The following is a 23,902-nucleotide window of genomic DNA, read 5'->3' on the forward strand; positions in this document are numbered from 1 at the left end:
TATTACAAAGAAAGTGACCACCAAGGTGTGAACAAATCTAAAAACCAATTCTGCCTTTCTTTCACATCTGGAGTCAGATAACAAAGAATAATCTTGACCTCATGTTCATTTTTAAACATGACTTATTATGAGTAATGTTAACATTTTAAGTTTAAAATGTGTCACTCTTGGCTCTTGTCTTTAACAAAAATCATTCAGAAAGTAATATTTTGTGTCACATCTAAATCAAAAATCAAATCAAGTTTATTTGTATAGCCCTTTACAATAGCCTAACGTTAACCAAAGTGCTTTACAACAAAGCTATGAAACAATACATAACAGATACAAATAAATACAATTAAAAGTGCTGTAGTGCTGCAGGGTATTAAAAGCCTTCCAGAAAAACATGGAAAGGAGCAGACAGAATGAGTACACCTAAGAAAACAGTACTGCCCAGGTCAGGATTGAAACGCCAATCTAAAAACGTGGGTGTTAAGTTTCGATTTAAAAAATGCAATCTACAGATATATAACAGCAGCAGTTATGTCCTTAGAGGTTCAAATGCTTCGTTATGTCAACCCAAAAAAAAATATTATAAAAATGAAATCTGACCGCACATCCCTGTCCTAGAGGCTAACTTTTGATTAACTCATAGTGGTGTGTGCTGTGGAGGCCCTGGCAGGACTGGTTGTTGGGAAATCCTTGCAGGAGATTGTGAACGACTTTCGGGGATTTTACCGCCTCCTGAGCAGTGACAGTCAGATGAGATGGGTAAGAAGCAATAACAGTATGAACAGTATGAAGAACAAACACATACAAATATAGTGATAGATAATGAGTTTCCTCCCCTCTGGCTTTAAATAACATTATCCCTCTTGCTCACGGCTCTTTGCTGTTCATTTCCCGACATGCAGAGAATGATTCACATCCTTTAATCATGTCATGTTTCATCATATCTGAGCTCATCCATCCAGAACATGATGATTTGTGTACACAGATCCAAAAATAAGAGGCACATTAATCTAAATAAAAAAAAAAACATCCTGTCTGTCATCACGGCATGTTGAACTGTTTCCTCATCAGAGCTGCAATGACTAATCAATTAACTGGGAACTATTAAATTAATCGCCACCTAATTTGATAATCATTTAATCATTTTGAGTAATTTTTTTTTATTCAAGAAAAAAAATCTAAATTCCCGTTACATGATTTTATTTTTGGATCAAATATCTAATTGATTAATAGTTTTAAGTCATTTTCTAAGACAAGCATGTCAAAATTCTCTAATTTCAGCTTCTCAAATAGAATTTTCTGTGACCTATGACAATAAAATCAAAGTCTTTGGACATTTGAAGACATCACCTGGCATTTTGTGTCCAAACCTTCAGGAATAGCTCATCCCTACGCCTCACAACAGCTTGTAAACTTTCTCCTTATAACAGAGGGTAACACTTGATGGATCACTTGATCTGGTTTTTGCAGAATGCACTTTTGAGCAACTAGAGGGAGTTTTTTCAAGAAGCCTATAATGGCATAAAAGTCCCAAAGGGAAGGCCTAGGAGGAAAAGTGTCTTTCTTCATTTTTATTTTAAATATCCTGCTGAGGCTGAGGCAGTGCAACCTGTGAATTCAGGCTTTTAAAGTAGTATCAAGTGTTTGCAGAAGACCCAAATAGCCATTTATATCTGTGCCTCTGTGACAAAATGTTTTAGAAATCTATTTTTCTAAGATCCCCAAAGTTTTATTTCCATCAGGTCTGTTAGTGTTTGACAACCACTAAACGTTTTCAGTGCTACTTATGATGTTGAACTCATTTTTGACTTTTTAAACTCTTGAACCAGTTAGGTCCAGAGAAAGGGGTGATCCACTTTGCCACTGCTGCTGTCCTGAATGCCGTGTGGGACCTGTGGGCGAGAGCAGAAGGCAAGGTGGGACTGTCTGGCATTATTAGACAAACACCATCCACCATTTCCATCCACGAATATATGACACCTTATGATTCACTAACCTGTTGTCGTCTTTTCCTGTAGCCGCTCTGGAAGCTGCTTGTTGACATGGTGAGTCACAAGAAAATATAGATGTTTGATTTGTGTCCCGGTCATGATCACGAGGGAAATAACGTGTCTTATGTGTGTCAATTCAGGATCCAAAGCAGATTGTGTCCTGCATTGACTTCAGATATATCACCGATGCGCTTACAGAGGAGGAGGCTCTAGGTGAGATGAAGTACGGTTTATGTCTGGTACAGTTTGGGGGATGAAGTCCCTTTAGTGAAACCAACAGACTCTTTCTGCTTCTCACTCAGCCATACTCGTAAAAGCACAGGAGGGGAAGCAGCAGAGAGGTGAGCACGCTAACAAGAGTCATTAATTACATGGCTGAATGTGATATTGCGGAACGAAATTGCCTCTTTAGAAACTAACAGGAGTGCTTTTAGTCTGCATAATAGGCCCCTGCACTCCATGATTGCTTTATCAAAACACACTTCTCCTCGAGTGTTTATTACCTGTGTGGACTGCTTCTTCTGCCTGACAGAGGATCAGATGCTGAAGGAGGGTTATCCTGCCTACACCACCTCCTGTGCATGGATTGGATACTCAGACCAGCATCTCAAACAGGTCTCTGAGCTGTAAAACACTGTTTCTGAGGTTGGATAAATCAAATAACAACCAGTGTATGTGTGTGTGTGTGTGTGTGTGTTCCTTGCAGCTCTGCACAGATGCACTTAAAAGCGGTTGGACCAAGTTCAAGGTGAAAGTCGGTGCTGATCTAGAGGATGACAAACGCAGGTGCCGCATCATACGGCAAATGATTGGACCCAATGCCACTTTGGTGCGGTTATTTTTTGCCCCCCCGTCTTTGTATTTAGATTAAGAACTAACAACATACTAAAGTGTTTTTGTGTTTTAGATGATCGATGCCAACCAGAGATGGGACGTAGCCGAGGCCATCAGCTGGGTGACGAGCCTGGCTGAGTTCAAACCTCTTTGGATCGAGGAGCCCACGTGTCCGGATGACATCCTGGGTCACGCTGCTATCTCCAAGGTGAGGGAGAAGTTTGATTGCAAGCCAGTGAACCCGTGAGCACAGACGGGTAAAACATCGGAGACGTTGAACCTAATGACCTGATGTTTAACGATGTTCCACTTTGAGGCAAATGTGCTGCTATCTAAACGTTGCAGACAGGCTGTGCGTCCACCCCAGATCACGAGAGGAAACACCTGTCATGCTTTTCACACCCAGTGCAACCGGAAAAACGAGAAGTTGAACGATCTGTTTTCAACGCCTGTTCTCTGTTACCATTTATAATGTGCTGTGCCTCGTGGTCAGTCCGTCTGCACGACCGCAGGGAGCTCTGATCCACTTAAGCGTATTCTACCTATATCTGCAAACTCCTAATAAAGAAAGACTCTTCAGTCACAGTTGTTTTTACTAAGATTTCTTTATTGTCATGAGTCAATTTAGGACGTTTCCACCACAAATAAGATTCCTAACACACAGATAAGAGACTTAACACGGACGAAATTCATGGTTTTAGGCCCTTTCGTAGTTGGTTTGAGTCTCTCTGTGATCATTTTGCTTTTTTTGTGGTTGTTGTGTTCTCTTTTTAAATTGCTTTGTGTCTCTTTGTGGTCTTTTGTGTGGATTTTGTGTCTTGTAGTCATCTTGTGTCCCTATTTTGAAGTTTAATATATGTGTGGTCGTTTTGTCACTTCGTAGTGATTTTGCGTCCTTCCGTGGCCTTTTACCACATCTATTTTAAAGTTTTGTCTTTTTTTGTCTCGTCTTGCCGTCATTCTGTTCCCTTTGTGGTTTTTTTTTTTTTTTTTTTTTTTTACATCTGTCTTGCTTTTGTGCTCATTTTGTCTCTTTGTTTTACATCTCTTTGTGGCTACCCCTGGGCCTCTCAGTAATCCATGCACGGTTTAAGACTGATAAAAGACATTTGACTTTGTTGTTGCAGGCTTTGGCTCCGCTCGGGATTGGGGTGGCAACAGGAGAACAGGTCAGATCTGAAGTTTGTTCTTGCATACATACGTATCACTGACTAATATTTATAGTATTCATAGTTTCTGGTTGGGTCTGTTTCTTCTCCAGTGTCACAACAGGGTGATGTTTAAGCAGTTCCTCCAGGCCTCGGCCCTGCAGTTTGTCCAAATAGACAGCTGTCGGCTGGGTAGTGTCAACGAGAACCTGGCCGTGCTCCTGATGGCCCACAAGTTCCAGGGTAAAAGTCGGGACCTCAAGACATGATAGCACAATCACACGAGAGGAATATATAAAGACAAAGAAGGGACAAAGGGGAATAAAAGCATATCAGACAAGTCACTGAATACAGAAAATGTTATATGTTTCTATTCATTGTATTCACCCACACATATATAGACACGTCCTTTACTGCCTTTCTTCAGTTTCAGGACTCCATAGTGTAATTTCTGTATTAAAAACTCACCTACATACACGTACGACTCTCGTCTCCACAGTGCCGGTCTGTCCTCACGCTGGAGGAGTCGGTCTCTGCGAGCTCGTCCAGCATCTGATTCTGTTCGACTACGTCTGTGTGTCTGGAAGTCTCAGCAACCGGTATGAGCAGGATTTATTTTTGTCGGCGGTTAAAACTCATATTTGGCACATTATAATCAGTGTCTCGTTTATTTTATCTTTCCAGAATGTGTGAATATGTCGATCACCTGCACGAACACTTCACCAGTCCTGTGGTGATTTGTGACGCGCACTACATGACCCCCAAGGTAAGACGAAGTACAGATACTGTTCATATGCACACTTGTTGCTTTAGGTGTTTGAGTGTGCTATGCTCCATGTTCTCAGGATCCAGGATATTCTTGTGAGATGCTGGAATCATCAGTGCAGAAACACCAGTACCCTGAAGGAGACGTGTGGAAGGTGCACATGAACAGATGAAGGCTGCAATATGACATTTCTTTTAGGCTCCTGTTAGGTCTGCACTGTATAAATCAAGCTGACGCACATGTAAAGCCTTTATTTACAAACTAGATATTGACAATATTTAAAATAAGGGAAATTTAACTTTGCTCCAAGTAACTAAAAACATTAACAGATCAACTACAGAAATCCCAGTACCAGTGGAGATTTGTTTTTTTACACTTACACAGTACTTTTCTGTGATAACTTCAAAATTCTACACACACCATGTTTATCACCATTAAAAATGAGATTCTTTTAAACAGCCATCTGCATCTTAATGCTGGGATGTGGGTTGTAGTCACAGATCTCAAAGTCCTCTGCGCGGAAATCGTCGATAGTCTCCACTTTTCTCAGGATCTTCAGTTTGGGGAAGGGCCGGATCTCCCTCTGAAGCTAAAAAATTAAAGACAGAGGAGTTTGGGTTAGTGTGAAATCACGCAGGGGAACATGGGGACAAGAAATCATGTGTTTAAAAAGACACACCTGTATTTTAAGAGGTTCGATGTGGTTGACGTAGATGTGAGCGTCTCCCAGAGTGTGAACAAAGTCTCCAGGCTGAAGGGGACAGTAAAAAGCAACACATAACAGGTGAGGTGACGACAGGTGAGAACTTTAAATACTCAAGTTAACAACAGTTACTTACCTTGAGTCCGGTGATGTGTGCGATCATGTAGGTAAGAAGCGCATAGCTGGCGATATTGAAAGGCACCCCGAGGCCCATGTCACCTGAGCGCTGGTACAGCTGACACGACAGCTCGCCATCGCACACGTAGAACTGACACAGGGCGTGGCAGGGGGGCAGAGCCATGAAGGGCAGGTCTGTACGGCAACATAAGAAAATATAAATATATATAATAACAGAACATCAGTTTATTATTTAAAAAAAGAGCACGAGCAGTTTGCTTCCACCTTTGGGGTTCCAAGCGCACATGATGATCCGTCGGTCCTCTGGATTCTTCTTGATGGTGTCAATGACCTTCTGCAGCTGGTCGACACCTTGTCCCGTGTAATCTGTCAAGGGAAGTATTAAAAACATCATTAAAAGATATTCAGCTGCTACTGTGCAACATGCGTGCCAAAGATGATCTGCTTAAAGGAATAGTTCCTCCTGTACAAGCAGACTTTAACAAAGGAGCTGGAAGGTTAATTTTGTTCCTTTCACACACAGCCAGACTAGCTGTGCCTCTGTTTTTCCTGTCTCTGCTCATATTTACTGTACAAACATAAGACTGATCTCAACCTTCTCGTGTAACTCCAGGCTAGAAACTAATAAGAACATTCCCCAAAAGTCAAACTATTCCTTTAAGGTAGCAAACAGGAGTAATGTAACTTTCTTTGCATAAACACATATTGTCAGAGATGATCCTACTTTTAAGGAGATCTTCTCACATCCTTTAGTTAAAATGTTCACTAATACATCATACATACAGTTACCTAGACTTCTATTTAAACGTCAGTGATGTTTAAAAAGTTATACAGTTGTACCTGCATGCATGTTTGTGTACTCTGCCCCAAAGTGTCTCCACTGGAAACCGTACACGGGTCCCAGGTCGCCTTCCTCTCTATCCGTGAACCCGAGATTGTCCAGGAAGTCTCGAGACCCGTTGGCTTCCCAAATCTTCACTCCTTTCTCAGAGAGCTCCTTGGCATTTGTTGATCCCTGAGACACATTAAAGAAATTGAATGTATTTCGATGTTGAGATATTCATCTCTGATCCAAAACAGCACGATAAACAGCTTTCATGATGACTTCCAGTTTGTGGAAAGCCTTGTTACTCTTACTGTCCTTATGTGTCCAGATATTGATAGCTCAAAATATAATATATTTTATATTTCATGATCCTCACCTTGATGAACCACAGCAGTTCTTCAAGGATCCCTTTCCAGAACACTCTCTTGGTCGTCAGCAAGGGGAACTGATCTGCAAACAAACAGATTATTTAACATTACTGACAACATTATTATTAATCACAGCAAGTATTGTAATAGCCTGAATGATACTGGGGGTCAACACTAATATACTGACACATTGATATTTAAGAGAAACAAATAAGATACATTTCTTTTCACATAAAGAAATAAACATAATACTTATATTTGTTTTTTTAACAGAGGAAAAATAAATAAATAACTTGTCAGTGCTCCCTGGTGGACACACTATGTCATGGTTTCTAAATTACCACCAACATATGTTATATATATGTTTGGTATTTCTGTCCTGCAGTTTCTTGTTCCTCATCAGCATTCATTATATGGCAATAACAACATATGTGTGACCGTTTTACTGAAGTAAAGTAACATTTTATGTTATTTTAAACTGTTATTGGACTAAATGCAGAAACAGTTAACTCCTTTTATTAAGTTACTTTGCAGATAAACAAAATGTTTCACTTTTTATCACTCAGAAAAGAGACATCCTGCAGAATTAACTTCATATTTTCAATGCAGGACTCTTATTTTTTAGTTATTTGTGGAGTTGTAGCACTTCCTCCACCTCTCTGTTACCACTGCACCTCTACCCGACAACAAACAGGTGACAGACCTCGCAGGCTGTATCTGGCCTGAGCCCCGAACACAGAGAGGACTCCGGTCCCGGTCCGGTCCCCCTTCCTGCGGCCGTGCTGCATGATGTACTCGACCTGGTCCAGATACCCGCGCTCATCACACAGGACGCCGAAGCTCTTCTTCTCCTCAGCCGCCATCAGGTGCGTCTCTTCCGCCTTTTCACATGCGCCCTCTCGGTGCAGCTCCTCGGTGTGTATGTCTGAGGTGGCCGGCATGCTGTGGATAAAGAAATAAGTGGAGATACTTTGCAGGACGGACCGGACAGAGAGCAGCTGAGTTTGAGCCTGTGTCTGACACTACGAGTTTTTCCCGGGTAATTTTTTGAGACAGCCAATCATCGACGAGTTTGGCAAATCTCGCGAGAGTAGACGACAAACCCATAGACATATATATACATGTATATATGTCTATGTATATATGTCTGTGTATACATGTATACATAGACATATATACATGTGTATATATATCTGTATACATGTATACATAGACATATATACATGTATACAGACATATATACATGTATATATGTCTGTATACATGTATATATGTATATGTGTCTATGCTTAAACCAAACAATAACAAAACAGTTGCAATACTTTAGTCTACCAAAAAATAGTAATTTAATCTTAGAAATAAATAAATAAACACAATAAAAGCATAAAGTACATCATGTACGACCTGTAAAATGTGGATAGGGCCATAGTGGAAGAAGTATCAGGACATTTTTACTTAAATAAAAGAAGCAAAACTGACATTTGACATTGAAATACTAAAAGTTAGTAAATATTATAAATCAGAGTCAGAAATGCTTTTAATAATAAATAAAATAAATAAATAAATAAATAAATACATAAATATATATATATATATATATATAGGTAGGTATATAAAAGATCAAATTTAAATTTACAGTTAAATAATGTGCAACAACTGCAATATTTAAAGTATGAAAATAAAAGTAACCTATGAGGCAAAATGGGCTCTGCTGTTGTTACTTTATTAAAAAAAATATTACTATACAGTAACATTCAAGATGCATATTAATATTAGAACTGCCTGCAGTTGCTGCTAATTTTCTTCTTTTAAGCACAAGTAGACCTCTTTCACAGCAGCTATTTTGACATGAAATAGTAGGGTTAACACAGGTGTTTCCAGTGGTACTAATTAAGGTTTATTTATTTATTGCAGCAGAGACTTTCCAGTGAACCAAAGTGTACCACAGCAGCACCCTGATTTTGTTTGACCTGAATGGAACGGGGCCATAATTAGTATCATTGGTAACACCTGTGTTTACCTATTATTATACTTAAATGGCTGCTGTGAAAAAAGTCTACAGTGACATTTCAATAATAATATAGGCACTGAGCTTAGTTTGATTAAAGAATACAGAAACATCTCTTGAGGTCGATTTAAATATCAACTTTACAAAATGACTTTCATTTATTGCCTGAATGTGCTCTGCTGCTTTTTTTCAGACGACTTGTGACAAAAATAAACAAAAGACAGAATGACGGTTGGAGCAGAGTGTACACAGTTTTATTGCAGACATATTAAAAACCCTAAAAATTAATATACATGAATGTACATTATGTAAGCTGTGCATGTAGAGATTTAGAGGTCTATACAGGGTTCAGGTTTTACAAATCTCATCTTAATTCTTCATGAAAACTGGTACTGGAGTCTTTATACAGAATCTGAAGACAATGCGTGAACAGAATATCTCTCTGTTAGAGAAAAAATATAGTTTTACGTCCACACAGGTAAGTCAGTCAGTTTCAATGCCAGTGCTATACTGCAAATGGATCCATTTAGTATTTTAATCCAGAGTAAATGAAGGGTGACTGATGATTGTTTCTTAGTTACCTAATACTTTAGATTATAAAAGATCGACTCATTTGCATTCTTTCCTCTCAGAATGAGATTAAATTTGAAGAAATGCACAAGGATTCATCACAGCATAAAGTTGGCGGTCTCAAATGATCACAATTCATTTCACTGAAATTCAATTTGGAGCTCTGCCAAGCGATGCTGGGAGCCAAAATAATTAACTAAGCCACAACACTGCCAGGATCAATACTTCTTATCTGCTGTTTATGGAACGCCAAAGCCTCCTGAGCTACATATTGGATAAAAGCCGGGTCATCCACCTTCAGATCTGCAGGGACTGAGACGGTTATTGGGGCAGAGTCCAGTAAGGTTACAGCCACACTGCTGTCAGCTTTAGGTCTGATGTTCTTCATCTGCTGCTGTTGATTCACCTGAGGAATAAGAATCAGGAGTCAGTGTTTGTGATAGCAACACAGCCATCATAACATTCCAAATCAAACACTGTTAGATAGAGCCAGACAAATCCTCCATTAGCACAAACATACTGCGATCACACTGAAGATGTTGTCTGGGCCCACTGAGCTGTTGGACAGCTGGCTGATCCAGGCGTATTTATCGTCCATGATGCTGAGCCATCTCTGCGTATCCTCAGTGTGTCTCTGAACCAGCTGCAGTCTGTCAGCGTACTGCTGACGGGAGGCGTTGAGCAGCATGTGCATCTCCTCCATCTCAGAGTGTAACTGCTGTACAATTGGACACTCTGCAAACACACATATAGAGACGTTTGCATAAATAAAGGTGAGCACGGTGAAGTCGAGTACAGAAAAACTGCACAATAACATCAGGAGACTTTTATTTTCTCAAGATATTCACAGAGTGTATCAGTGCAGACACAAGCAGTAACCTCCGTGGTTATACTGTAATTCCTCAAACGTCCACTTGAGGCTGGCTCCAAGTCAGTCTCCATAAGTCCCCATGTTAAAATGTCCAACTTCACAGCAGAAATAAACATGTTTACAGCCTGGTACAACTGTACTGAGGGTGTTTTTTTTTATATAATTCACCTGTTATAATATAAAAAATATATTAAGGCTTAAAACTATGCATAATTAACAGCGTGACCACTTTGACTGACAGGTATTTTCTATTACAGCTGGCTTGTTTGAGCACCCATGCATCATGGGGGTCCGCTTATGATCCATGTCTTTGCCCATTTCTAGAAGAAGAGGCAGGAATGCCAACATGGTTGGCGACCAGCCTCAAAACCGCGTTTTGAAAATCTATTGGTGACGTCACGCACACTCTGTCATTGGTGCAGACTGTTCTATAGCTAAAATGCCATTAGTTATCCTCAAAATTGAGGGGTAATTCAGGCAGTTATAATCTAAAAAAGTTGTGAAACGATTAGCCGATTAATTCATTAGTCCATCAACAGAAAATTAATCATCAATTTACTTTTTTAAGTCAGTTGTTGAACTGAAACATATACCGTTTTCAGCCTCTTTCATGTGAGAATAGACCTTCTTCACAGCAGCCATTTTGACATGAACTAGTAGGGTAAACACAGGTGTTACCAATGATAATAATTAATGATACTAGTGCAGCAGAGACCTTCCAGTGAGCCGACATGGACCACAGGAGCACCCCGACTCTGTTTGACCTGAATAGAACGGGACCTTAATTAGTATCACTGGAAACACCTGTGTTTACCTAGTAGCTTTTTTCTAGTCAGATAAAACAAGCAAGTCTGAAGATTGTTTTTAATATTCTGTAGACTAAATGATTAATAACCTATTAGTCTATTTATTAAAATATTTCTGTACTGCAGGATGTTTCACTCACAAGAGTCATGAGAAGATTAGGACTTCAAAGTGAAAGAGGCTACGCTGTAATTTGTGACAGACCGTTTTTAATTGTCCCTCTAGGTTAAAAACATATTATTTAGGCCATAATTTGCATTTACGGTCCAGATAGGAACATTTTTGCATATCTGTACTAAATGTGACCGTGTGGGAAGAGCTGTGTAATAGATCTGCAACCAATAGTGCTTAAAATAACATGTTTCTGTGCCAGTTCTTCACCTTTTAACAGATAGTCTTCACATGCCTCACACAAAGTTTGGAGCTGCCAGCACTCTGATGCTTGTCTGCGGAGTCGTCGGCACAGATGTCTGTTCTGTGACAGTCCCAAAGCATGAAGTGACCCTGTATCTTTGTAGATAAACACACAAATATTGATGTTAGAGTGGTTATTACTTTATAACAGTGCGAACCAGATCAAATGTAGTGTTCTGATACCTCTGCTTGATTGTTGAAAGTACTCCTCAGCTTCCTGTACCTCCTCGAACACATCAACCACCGTTGAGCTGAATTCCTCCAGCACATTCCTCCCAAAGTGAACCAACGAATCAACGATGTGATCCAGACCCACCATCCCGAAGAAGCCGGCACTCGAGCCACCCTGCGTTGCCGTCAGTGAGCTCGGTAGGTTCTCCGTGTTGAAGGCCGCCAGGAAGGAAGGCCCAAACACCTGCTGCATCTTTTTGACCAGAGTGACGCTCTGGTTGTGCAGGAGGCTGATGTTTGACAGCAGCTGGCTGAACGATGCATCTGCCTGCAGAAGCTCTAGATCTGTTTCATCTTCTCCGACCTGGTTCTCAGGCGAGTTGGCGTGACCCGCATTCTCATCTTTTTCATCGTAAACACGCTCTGTGGCTTCCAGCTGGGTGGCCATTTTCCTGAAAAACTCCTGCACCTGCAGAGAGATTCATAGATGAAGCATGTGTTCAAATCATTTGAGAGAGTTATAATAGGAATATGCTGAGGTCAAACCTTGAAGGAGAAAGCGGAAAAGCCACGGCGACACTTAGAGGTATAGAAGGCCTTACAAGTATCTTCAAGACAAGGTCGACATTCCTCAAAGGAAGATCTGGTTAAATCTCGACATTGCTGCTCAGCCTCTTCCAGTTTCTGCTCTGTTTCCCGGACCAGCTGCATTGCCCCCTGAAGGATCCCCAAAACAGAAAGATACATTACCTCTTGATAATCCAGAGAGGATAACATGTGGTTTGAGGCCCTGGCACAAAGCCCCAGTCTATTATTTTGAAATGACATTTAAAGAGAAAAAAACAGATGAATCTGCAGACAGTTCATTTATTCTGACTGCAGTAAAACGACACCCCGACTCCCTAAACCAGCCTGACTCCCACATGCATTATTCACTGTCTGCTTTGAGGTTTCTCTGTGAGGCTTTGCCTTTATGAGGCAGAAATTATGCGATGGACTTCAGAATAATGCACAAAGACTGCTCAAGCTGCAGCACTCGTGCCCTGTGAGAAAGTCATTGTGTTAAACGCAGCCTGATTTCACAATGTTTTTGATTGTTCTTACATCGGGAATGATTACTGCAAATAGGTTTGCAGGCGCCGGGCGATTTATACCTCTTTCTTGTCACTGCTGTGTCTCAGGGCGTCCATTAGATGTCTGTGCTTCTCTTCTTTTTTCTCCATCATTTCCTTCACTCGCTTCACCCCGAGTAACGCCCGCTTTATTTCCTCATCGACATACTGCTCTCCTTCTGCAGACAGTTCTACACACACACCAACGAAACATATTATTATTCAGTTTTGCAGCCAATATCATTCAGACAAAGGACATCAAAGTGTTTTCTGCTCATGAAGGCCTCACTTTTCAGCAGGTCTTCACTCAGTGGTGGAGAATCAGCAGCACAGACCAGGACGTTAGTGATGCAAAGAATCTGAACAAGCAGCCTCCTCATCCTGTCTTGATCTCTGTATAAAATGCAGAACAAACAAATTATTTGCAAAGGATTCACATACAGAGACATGCTTCTACTTATATAACCACCCACAAGGTGGCGCCATTTCTCAATTTTGATTTTAATTCAGAGGCCCTTTTATAAAAACAAAACAAAAACACGAAGAGCAACTAATCCCAGAGGACAAAACTGTTCATTAGCATGACATATCACATCAGTGTAAAGCCAATAAACATGATTATGAAAAGGAGATCCCCATTAAGTAAATCCACTGCAGACATCTAATCACATTACATAACAAGGACAATAACTACAACACAGCTGAACTGCATTTGAATTATTTATATTTAGACGATAACAAAATTACAGAAGCTCAAATGACTTTAATCTTTAGTAAATACGTTGGTGTACTCTTGTTGCAGAACCTGTAAATGTGGGTAAGCTGTAAGCCACTGTTATACTATATATTACATGTCTGTGTACATGTGTCAATCAACAAAATTAAAAGACAAAAACAGAGTGAAGTCAGCACAAACTGGCATTAGAGATCAGTACTGTTTATCCCAAAATCAACATTATGACTATATTCGATGCAACCTGTGAATAAATAACTTCCCCAAGTCTGCTGTGAGCATCCTGAAGGCAGAACAGAAATACATTGTCAAACAGCCTAAAGAAGTATAAAATATTTACCTTGACAACTATGAAAACATCAGACTCCAGAACAAAAGCAGCAGATTGTGCTGTTGGAGAGAGGAGAGTGAGGCGCTTGTTTCCTCTCAGGATTGTTCTATTTTTATGGATCTACTCAGCACCACAGATCCTATTAGTGTGTTTGCATTATTAAGCCTTTTCGTGCGCACGATAACTACAGATGAGTATAAGACGGGCTTTAATGCGTGATAAACATTACATGCTCATTTGTTTCCAACACTGTCTCACTCACTTGTTCTCCCAACAAACTCCAGAGCCCCTCTCAGGTAAAACATTCTGCTCTAATCTCCATCAGACCGGCAGTAAGCCTGAGCTTCCTGCAGAGACCTGGCTGGCACACACTGGCATGGCTAAGCTTTGTATTGTATTGTAGGCCATGAAAGGGGCATGTGCAATTATGCATGCTAATGCAAAAAATATGAAAGAGGAAACCAGTGTGTTTGCGACCTTACTTGAACTGCAGTGTATATCTTACATTTAAAATGCATGCTGCAGACTTTTGAATGTTTGTCCTACTATTCCAGACATTATTAGTTTCCACACAAACACAGAAGTGTGTTTTTGTATGCCGCTTTCATGAAGGACTTGTGCGAGACAGATTTAAAAATGAATGGTCCAGACTGAAGCAGCAGAGGCTGAGATATTGTGACTTCTGAACAGTACAGCTGGATGTTGTCTTTCATTAGACCCTCCCTGCCTCCCACTTCTTTCAAACCCCCCCACTAAAGTAGGCTATATGTTAAAAAATTATAAAAATCATGCCCAATCCAAGATAACGTCAGGGAAGCTGTCTCCTGAGCCACAAAAGACATTATACATTATTTAATATATACATCATTTGTGGGAAAAAATCCCAAACAACACACTGTGTGGTCCTTTAGGCTCTAGCTACTTAATATCAGGCCATGACTAAACTCTTAAGAGCCTCTTCAGGTGACAAAGTGGGGCACCACGAACGACATCAGTGCTTCCACATATGCTGTGAAATAACATGTCACTCCAACATCTGACATCTGTGATTAACTGGTTTGAGATCTGTTAATTTTTATGCTCATAAACCCCCTGAGTCATCCCTCACAAACTGCATCTGGTACAAATATGTCAATCCATGACAATGGCATACAGTGACAGTTGGAAGTTGAGGCTAGAGGACCAACGCAATAACTCCCAACTGATCTATAGTCTCGGTTAAATTTATTAGCTAATTAGTTTTAGCATCTTTCAACTCTTTGTTTTGATTTTCCAGACTGCAACTTTATTGTTTTGGTTCACTATCACTGCTTTTACAGTAGTGGTGGATCATATGGCAGACAGCTGGTGAACATAGTAAAGACTTTAGGAGCTAAAGAGTCAGATATTTCCCCCATGTAGGAGATGGTTGAAACCAAAAACCGAGCTAAAAGAGAAGATAATACTGGACTTATATTCACTAGGTGGCCAGAAACATGACTCCGAATGAATCAAAATGCTGTCTAACTTGTTTCAGCTGCCCCCAAGTGGCCAAAAAAAGTTATGGCTCTGGCTTCACTCTTTCTTCCAAGCATGTCGGACAAACTGCAGTGGCCATGAAACTTGCAAAAACGCTTAAACGTCCTATGTAGTTGGCAATGGGCAACTGTAAACACATTTGCCCAGCTCCTATTCTGGCACGACATCAGCTCCACATTCACCTGCGCCCTGGGCCTGAAAAACCTTCTCTTTTAGGCGGTCTAAAACGCCCGTGCTATAAATACTAACGCTGCCTCGGTTGTCTGAGCTCACAGTCTGGGCAGCCCAGCTAGGAAACGGAATTAACATTGCAACAACAGCTACAGTTGCCAGCAGTTTAATTTACTGTCCATCAGGAAACTCTGTAAATCAAAGAGAGCTGAGGCGGAGACATCAGAGGGAAAACACAAAAACATTTTCTCCATAAAATATGATCCTGTGTAGCCAAATGATTTAAATCTGTTATTTTACGGTGGAAAAGTTAAACAATGACGCTTTAAATTTTATCCTGTGAATGCTAAGTTACCAGCAGAGAAATTCATGTTAGATAACTTAGCCATTTCAGACTTTCCTGCAAACTAACACGATCTAAGACATCCATCATACTGTGTCAGCGCTGTGTGAGAAACAAATCATTTTGCTTTCTGTCTTCCCGTGACCACCAGCGACCCTCTCCCGCTGCATACGAGACAATCCGAGTTATTCTTATCACGATATCTAAACATGGCAGCAGCGTGGTGAATGTGGAATTCCTGTGTGCTTTCTCAGCCCTCTGTTAATCTGAGCCCACTGCTGAAAGCCTTGACCCAGCAAATCAGGTCCCAACCCCTGAATGAGGACCAGCAGGAGCAGGCCTGTAAGATACCTGACCCCCAGCTGCTTTTTATCAGCTTGCCACGATCCCTATCTGAGCCCTAATACCAGCCTGCTGCTCCAATTATAGCCGACAGTAAAATAACAGTTTTGAAGCCTTTAGGAAAACAAGTAATTAGTCGCTTTATCATCTCAGGCTGGTCTGGAATCTAATTTGTGGTGGACTGGGTCAAACTTGAGCTATTAGCACTGAGCCCCGGGTTTGGAGGCTCTGTTATCCAAAGACAGAAAGGAAAACACACAAGTTTGATGTTTTTTTAAAAGCTCAGAGGATTTTGGAGCTGAGACCGTTTGTGTTATCTGTACCTTTGTCCTGTAAATCAACTGGTTTGAACTGAGTGAGTGTAAATGTGACCCGGTGACACTAACCTGCACTGTGAAGACATGAGAAGCGTGTCTGACTAATTTTCTTTGATGCTTGTTGCAGCTGTGTTTTACACTTTGATCAGTGGTCTGCATCTGCAGGCCCTGCAAGATTATGGGACACAGGAACTGTTGAAATTATCACTGCACCTGGAGGAGTTAAAGCGAAATGGAAATAGTCTAATTTCGAGTCTAAAACTGCCATTGGGGACATTTTATGCAACAGAAATCATCGTTAAGGCAAGAGCAAACAAATTATGAAGGATATTTTGTATGACAGCAAAGAAAATTCTAACACAAGATAAAAATTAAACCTCATACATATAATATAGCACTAAAATACAAAAAATCTGCATTTGTGTCAGTAATTAACTTTATTTTCTTAAAATAAATTGACATTGTAGTGAGATACTTAATTAAATCAATGAAAGACATACATTTCCTAGAATTAGTAGCTATTTTTCTTGATTTTTTAAAAATATTTATCTCTCATTAAAGTTGTTTGTACTAGACCAGGTTGAAATGGTTTTGCTGTGCTGTCATTTCTTTTAATGAAAGAAAACACTTGAAAATTGTATTTTTTTTGCAGTAGTATTACAGGAATGTGAGATTATTGTGATAAATCAGTTCATAAAATACTCCAAACCACATGATTAAGTTGCTATTGAGTATCACAGAGAGGCCAAATGTCCCTACAGGAATATCATATGAATATGAAAGTGATTTTTCATCCTTAAAGGAAATGAGATGTGAAGATGTAAAAACACAGGAACTGCACTGAAATGTCGCCGTTTCGGTGTCGCTCCACCTCCCCAAAAAAACCTTTGAAATTATCTTTAATGGGTACCAGATTTTCACCCGGGGACGCGATTGCCATCACCCCCCTGTAATCTCATCTCCGGGTGGATTACTGCACTGCACGACGTCCCCGGGTCTGTGGTGTTGAAAAGCAGCCGGACTCTCCTCTCTTCCTACCGGGGGAAACGCAGCAGGAGTGGACTGTCACTGGGAGGACTTCAAAAGCCTGAGAGGTAACTAGTGATGATGTAAAGATACAAAGTAAAAGCTGGAGAGAGCAATAGGGAAAACCGGAAACAACCTACATTGGCCTTTCAAAATAAGAGTTGTGGTTTTTGTAGGTTGCCTAGGTAGTTTTTTGAAGGGCACAAGTAGAATAATAACTGTAAAAGTTTAAAAAACATATAATGCAAACCTATCTGAAATGAGTTCCATTTATAGAAACCCATCCAGATGTATGCACCTCAGGATCTTCCTGGATGTTTACAAACCCATTAAACTGGTTAATTGTTTTAAATTGTTGTACAAATTAAACCAATAGAGATAAAAAATAAAAAAAATATGTTAAATTGCAACCTATAGAGGTGCTAGTATGCGGATTTTGTTACTTATGTATATAGACAGGCTAACTTTCCCCCCTTGTTTACAGTCTTTATGATAAGCTAAGCTAATTGGCTGTGTAGCTCTGTATCTTTCTGCATGTTTATAATCCCCCTCAAAATGATTCATTGTTTTAAATATTTGTATGAAGCAAGCAAATAGAAAAATAGTGAACTTCAGAGCTCATACATAGCCAGGCTAAGCTAAGCTAACTGGTTGCCTGGCAACTGTAGTAGAAACCAGGAAGTTCTGCGTCTTCTTGGTGGTTTATAAGCTCATTAAAATGGTTAATTGTTTTAAAAATTGTAAAATTGAACAAATGTGGACATAACATGTTAAATAGCAAGCTTCAGTGGTATTTTATTACTTTTTTAAAGCTTTTTCCCCCCAGTGTTTTTTAATCTTTATGCTAAGCTAAGCTAACTGGCGGTGCATTAAACTGACAGTGAGTGGCGTCGTACTGTTGCCTAGCAACTGTGTAAAAACGCAGTTGCTAGGCGACTGTAGCAGAAACCAGGAAGTTCTGCGTCTTCCTGGTGGTTTTTAAGCTCATTAAAATTGTTAATTGTTTTAATTTGTTGTGTAAATTGAACAAATGTGGACATAACATGTTAAATAGCAAGCTTCAGTGATATTTTATTACTTTTTTAAAGCTTTTTTCCCCAGTGTTTTTTAATCTTTATGCTAAGCTAAGCTAACTGGCGGTGAGTTAAACTGACGTACTGTTGCCTAGCAACTGCGTTTTTACACTGTAGCAGAAATCAGGCCCAGCCAGCTTTATCCCCCTTTTTTTTCCTATCTTTGTGCTAAGTTAAGCTACCTGGCTGTGTGTTAAACAGACATATCTCCAAAAATGTGTTATTCTAATCTAATAAAGGACAAATAGTGATTTATTTATTTTCCATTTGCTGTGAATTGTGCCTCCTTTGCGGTGTTACGCAACAAGAAAACGACGTAATCGTGAAAGCGTCACCGGATGCGCGGCATGTGACGCTGTGTAACTTAACACACTGGCAGTAACAGACATCACTCCGTTCTGCTTTCAGCTGCTGAGCATCACATCACTCCTGCAAGAAAACTTCTCTGAAGCCAGAGACGATGGGATTTTAAACTCGAGCACTCGGCATGAAGACACACTCGTAGTCTCTTCTAGTGGAAAAGCGAGTGCGTCGCTCTGCGTTGGAGCAACTTTTACACCTTTGCACTGGATGCTGAGATGCGCAGAAAGTGACAGGGGGTCCTCATTCCTCATCTCTTCTACAGTCCTCAACGAGTTATAAAACGCCATGAAAGGTATGTTTACGTTTGCGTGCAGTGCTGTTATTTAAGCGCATGTTCAATCCAAACTCACAGATCACACTGTTTTCATCCAGTCCGTGCGTATTTCTTTGTGGTGCGCCATTCACATCTGGATGGCATTACGGTACTGCGGTGCAGAAGTTGTGAAATACTTTTTCTTCTCTTCTACTACTTAGCTGCATCCATTGAATGATATAAAGTTTGCACAGTTATTCTCTTGATGCATGAAAAATCCCATTTTTAACTTAAATTTGTCATATTTAAGCAACAAAAAGGTTAAAAAATCCTAATAAAGTTAAGATCCTGCGTGATTGATGATGACTAATTGCTGTATTTGTGCTCACACGCCAACCAGTAGCCACTTAAAGCAACAAATTGTATTTGTAACATCAATAACTACAATATTTTATTCATTTCAACGGGGGAAACTGTGGTGAAATACATAATTGAGTTAGTGTAAATGGCTCTTCATCTACTACACTAACCCCCTCTGACCCCCCACCATCAAACACACACTCAGCTCATCCCTCCCCTGTCTCCCCTGTCGCCCCCCCTCAGTCCCATCTGTTTACCATTACCAGTGATGTTCTCTGAGCTCTGCTCCAGTCTTCAGTGTAGTGCAGCAGAGTGTAATTAGAGTTTACTGTCAACAACCCAGAGAAACCGCAGCCTGTGGCTTTTACAGTTCTCTGGACCTCCTATCTCCACACACACACACACACATATACACACACATGGCTAGAGATGATGCTCCACTATCTGCAACCTAATGCCTTGTTGGCTGCCTCCACTCTGCTAAACAGAGATCACTGTATTCAAGGAAAACACTCTTGGCTCTGTGCAGCTGAGTGGAGTCCTACCAACTGCTTTATACACAGTGTGTCTTCCATAGTGTGAGTATGACCTGTTTATGTCTCTGATTATGTCACGCAGACGACTTTGCAGACGAGGAGGAAGTACAGTCTTTCGGATACAAGAGGTTCGGTGAGTGAAACATCCTTTTTTTTTTTTTAAAGATGGAACACACCCGGAGCTTTAATCATAAAACTTTTATTGTTTTCAAAATAAAATTGAAGCCACTAAGTGTGTGGCCTTGACTCTAGACCTTGAATTACCTTGATATTTATGTTGCTCTAATGAAAACCTCCACAGTTAACACAAAAGACACTGTTTTAATGTCAGGACGGTCCTCATCTGTTCTGATATCTGGCTCAGTCACTAATAGTTCTGCACGCTTTTTGGTCGGACATAAATGTGGCTGTGACAGTCTGTGAGGTCCGGCTTACCACAGGCCTGGCGACTACTGACAGAGCTCTCCAGATCAAGGAGCTCCAGAATCTCTCTTTTATCTTTTATCCGTCTAAATTCAGCCACTTAAACACATTGACTCACACAAACATGCCCTCGGACCTCAAAAATGTGGAGCTACTCAAACTGAAATTGTAGTCAACATGTATCTTTCTGTTGTGGTGCGACACATGCAGACAGAGTTCACATGCATTTGGTTTGTGTACTCATGCACATACAGCAGGATTGTGTAGCTTAAAGGTCCAGTGCGGCAGATTTAGAGGGCTCTATTGACATAATATGGCAGAAATGGAAGATAATATGCATAACTGTGGATTCATTAAAGTCCTCCTGGAGACGTGGATCATCAGTGGACCTCAGGTGGGCTGAATGAAGCCTGGGTGCTCAAACAAGCCATCTGTAATGGCACCCACCTCTCAATCAAAGCAGCCACGCTGATCATTATACACAACTTTAAGTCTTAATATAATTTGAAAAGGTGAGTTATATAAAAATTAACCCTCAGTACAGTTGTCATGAACGTGAAAATTAGCTATAGAGACCAAAACTGTTTTTTGTATCAGGCTGTAAACATGTTTATTTCTGCCGTGAAGTTGGACATTTGAACATGGGGACTTATGGAGACTGACTCATTCTGTAGCCAGCCTCTAGTGGACGTTTGAGGAACTGCAATTTTGGGCACTTCCGCATTGGTTTCACTTCATAGACACAGAGCTTGAGTGAAACCCACAAAAAATGCCAATATAGAGCCAGTGTGTGACTGTTACTGTATAGAAAAGAACCTGCACTGTCTGTAGTAGAAAAGTCTCGTTCCAAGGTAACAAAAACATAATGATTCTTATTTTCAGGTGATTATACAATAATAAAAACATAGTTATGAATATTATATTCACTTTCGTCATTATTCCTGGTTTTTAGATATCTGTCCCTGACTTTTATCCTCCAATTTGATGGATTCGATTAGACTTTTGTTAGCGATTTCTACAAGACAACAACAACACATCTTTCCAGTTACCGTGGACCTCACTGTCAGACAGTTTTATTTTCTGCTAAACAAATAACTCCTATGACTAATACTTCCTATGAAGTGGAAAAATATGTCTTTTTGTAATTTGGGCGAACTGTCCCTTTAAAGGAAATTAAACTGGCCTGTTTCTTCTTCTGCGGCAGCTATAATGTGGTCAGTCCTGTCCTTCCCCTTGTCGTCTTTAATGCAACACATTTTTATTTCATGAATGCACATTTGTTGCTACACTAACCATCGCACCATCACAAACAAAGTTCTGTTCGGGTTCACGACTCCGGTGGCTCCTGTTGGGTTTTTCGTGCGGCGTTGTGTTTTTCATCAAGTTCTTTTGGATAAAGAAGAAAACACTGGCAGTAAAGGGCAAACACTGTGTCACACACACACTCAAACACATCATTATTACTATCCTTAGAGACGCAGCGCGTGCTCCATCACTGTTCTGTTGATTGAACATTGATTTGGGATCAGGAGCCTCTGTGTCTCTGTATTCAGGGTGTTGCTAAAGTATGAGTCATTCACGCAAAGTTCGGCTGAGGTCTATGCGAGTGGATGCGAGGCAGCGGACTACACAGCACCAGCAGAGACGAATTCAAACTGTGTTAAAACACAATCTCTTTCATCCGAGTCACCCGAGTAGAGGCATCCTGTTTGTCTTTCTCTGTGAGCGCGTGTGAGTCCCGCTCATGGATTAGATTAGAGAGCTATGGGGAGGGAAGCCAAATCCAGCTCACTTTTAACTTTATTCAAATGAACTCTTGACATTCAGAGGAGTCGGAAGAGAGAGCTGCTGAACTCTGAGCTCAGTGCTGTTGGCCCTCTCAGGGCCTCGGCAGCTGTTTGGAGGGGCCGGCTCAGAGGGGTCCACCTCACCACTCCAGAGGCTTTGTTGTGCAACAGATTTGCATTCATGCAAACCATCACAAACGCTCATTATTAGCACTATAATGTTGGTACTCAGGAGGAAACAAGCGGTTATTTCCTCTCTGCGTGTTTTGCTTTGATTCACTGCAATCTCCCAGGAGACTGATAGTGTTTAAATTGTTGTGATATGTCAAAGCTGTCGCTGTTTTGCAAAGCTGAGCTCAAAAGAGAATGACTTGGGACAGAAACAGAGAACACTTAATCCAACTGGCCGGTATGAAACAATAAAATACATGTGTTTTTGCCTATTTACATGCACATTTCACATAATCTGCATCACTACTGATCTTCTAAAGGGCTCCAGGGGGTTTTCTGACTGACTTCCACCAATTCCAGTACACAATGAAAACCATCTTGCAGTTGTTTGAAGCACAGATACATATTGTATCAGCCACTTTTACTTTTCAGCCACAGTTTTTGAGATTGTTGTGCAGCTGCACGCTGGGACTGCTTTGAAAGTAAATCCTTGTTGTTTGGACTTGCACTATTAGCCAGTCAGCTGCTGAACAGAATCACATAAGTCTCCTAAGTTGGCTCTACCACCCGTACGCTCAGGGCAGTCCAAACTTTTCTCATCTGTTGTTCCCCGTTGGTGGAACGTCCTACCAGTTCCTACCAGATCAGGGGCGTCCTACCTTCAAAAAACTCCTGAAGACCTCTATCTCTTCAGAGAGGACCTCCTCTCCAGCACTACCAACAACCAGACATGTCACAGTACTTATTGCTGCACTATCATGTCCTTGTTGCTCAGGTACAGTCCATTAATCTCAGGTTAGGTGGTTCGATCTCTTGCTCCTCCTGTCTCAATGTCGAAGTGTTAAAGATGAGCAAGACAAGCTGCCATTTCTGTTCATCGTATCAGTCAAGAGGCAAATTGTAAAGCCTTTTGCGCAAAAGCATTCCATGGAAATATATCAAGTATATAACAGGCATGAACGACAAACAATATGTCTTGATTAGTACAACAAGAAGTTTGAAATTTCATGGATTATTAGGTTGCTTTTGGATTTTAGATTTTCATCCAAGTTGAACACATAGAACGTGCCTCTTTACAACTTGCTGAAATGAAGTCAGTGGTTGCCAATAAAGAAATCAGTCTTAAAACTCAGGGCTGGCTTGGAAAATCGACTCCTGTATTGTAAAGAAAACATGGCTTATAGTTAAAATGTGCTAAAACGTGCCAAAAACACTGTGGTCCTTTCAACAAGATGCTTCAGCCTTGTGGGATAAAAGAAGGGAGAGGCCGGTGGCTTATGAGCTTTAACTTTTCTTTTAAAAAAATACATGAGGAAAGATGAAGAAGCAATAAAATACCATATGGTCTGATGGGATGGCTTCATCGTCCAAGAAAGTTGTTTACAAAACTCCTCCAATTCCTTGAATTCCAAGATCTGATTCACTCATCTCAGCTTTCAG

At 40.5% G+C, this 23,902-nt stretch overlaps 4 protein-coding genes across 10 annotated transcripts in view; 2 read left to right on the forward strand and 2 right to left on the reverse strand.

Moving 5' to 3' along the window:
• The window catches only part of enosf1 (enolase superfamily member 1), a 7,248-nt gene extending 2,058 nt beyond the window's left edge, over positions 1-5,190 (forward strand). Inside the window, exons 1-13 of one of the 2 annotated variants that reach the window (XM_027274437.1) lie at positions 637-750; positions 1,821-1,907; positions 2,010-2,036; positions 2,123-2,195; positions 2,285-2,323; positions 2,515-2,597; positions 2,689-2,811; positions 2,890-3,024; positions 3,944-3,985; positions 4,078-4,207; positions 4,464-4,563; positions 4,649-4,730; positions 4,810-5,190. In XM_027274437.1, coding sequence (XP_027130238.1) covers positions 742-750; positions 1,821-1,907; positions 2,010-2,036; positions 2,123-2,195; positions 2,285-2,323; positions 2,515-2,597; positions 2,689-2,811; positions 2,890-3,024; positions 3,944-3,985; positions 4,078-4,207; positions 4,464-4,563; positions 4,649-4,730; positions 4,810-4,902 — 1,023 coding nt within the window. In that variant the 5' untranslated portion in view covers positions 637-741 and the 3' untranslated portion in view covers positions 4,903-5,190. Of the gene's footprint in view, positions 1-636; positions 751-1,820; positions 1,908-2,009; positions 2,037-2,122; positions 2,196-2,284; positions 2,324-2,514; positions 2,598-2,688; positions 2,812-2,889; positions 3,025-3,943; positions 3,986-4,077; positions 4,208-4,463; positions 4,564-4,648; positions 4,731-4,809 lie in introns of those variants that run through there. The other variant, XM_010744111.3, reaches the window with a different exon arrangement.
• On the reverse strand, positions 4,967-7,833 carry tyms (thymidylate synthetase). The gene is made up of 7 exons (XM_010744112.3): positions 7,469-7,833; positions 6,774-6,847; positions 6,412-6,586; positions 5,836-5,937; positions 5,570-5,745; positions 5,410-5,481; positions 4,967-5,319 (listed from the first exon to the last, which is right to left on the reverse strand). The coding sequence occupies exons 1-7, from the start codon at positions 7,704-7,706 to the stop codon at positions 5,182-5,184; spliced, it is 975 nt and encodes a 324-aa protein (XP_010742414.3). The 5' UTR covers positions 7,707-7,833; the 3' UTR covers positions 4,967-5,181.
• Positions 7,834-8,861: 1,028 nt separating this feature from the next.
• LOC104929558 (clusterin-like protein 1) lies at positions 8,862-17,490 on the reverse strand. 5 transcript variants are annotated; one of them, XM_027274221.1, is made up of 9 exons: positions 17,381-17,486; positions 16,540-16,638; positions 13,005-13,108; positions 12,758-12,906; positions 12,150-12,320; positions 11,616-12,072; positions 11,400-11,528; positions 9,864-10,078; positions 8,862-9,749 (listed from the first exon to the last, which is right to left on the reverse strand). In XM_027274221.1, exons 2-9 carry the CDS (start codon positions 16,554-16,556, stop codon positions 9,540-9,542), a joined length of 1,452 nt encoding a protein of 483 aa, XP_027130022.1. In that variant the 5' UTR covers positions 16,557-16,638; positions 17,381-17,486; the 3' UTR covers positions 8,862-9,539. The 5 variants fall into 5 exon arrangements, with proteins under 5 accessions (XP_027130022.1, XP_027130023.1, XP_019127192.2 ...); XM_027274222.1 differs by lacking the exon at positions 16,540-16,638 and adding an exon at positions 13,789-13,838 and having other exon boundaries at positions 17,381-17,434; XM_019271647.2 differs by lacking the exon at positions 16,540-16,638 and having other exon boundaries at positions 17,381-17,490.
• LOC104929559 (collectin-12) overlaps positions 17,429-23,902 on the forward strand; it is a 38,015-nt gene continuing 31,541 nt past the window's right edge. Inside the window, exons 1-3 of one of the 2 annotated variants that reach the window (XM_010744114.3) lie at positions 17,429-17,564; positions 18,978-19,224; positions 20,164-20,214. In XM_010744114.3, the coding sequence (XP_010742416.1) occupies positions 19,218-19,224; positions 20,164-20,214 (58 nt within the window). In that variant the 5' untranslated portion in view covers positions 17,429-17,564; positions 18,978-19,217. Of the gene's footprint in view, positions 17,565-18,680; positions 19,225-20,163; positions 20,215-23,902 lie in introns of those variants that run through there. The other variant, XM_027274219.1, reaches the window with a different exon arrangement.

The sequence above is a fragment of the Larimichthys crocea genome, chromosome XXIII (assembly GCF_000972845.2).
Source record: "Larimichthys crocea isolate SSNF chromosome XXIII, L_crocea_2.0, whole genome shotgun sequence".
Lineage (NCBI taxonomy): Eukaryota > Metazoa > Chordata > Actinopteri > Sciaenidae > Larimichthys > Larimichthys crocea.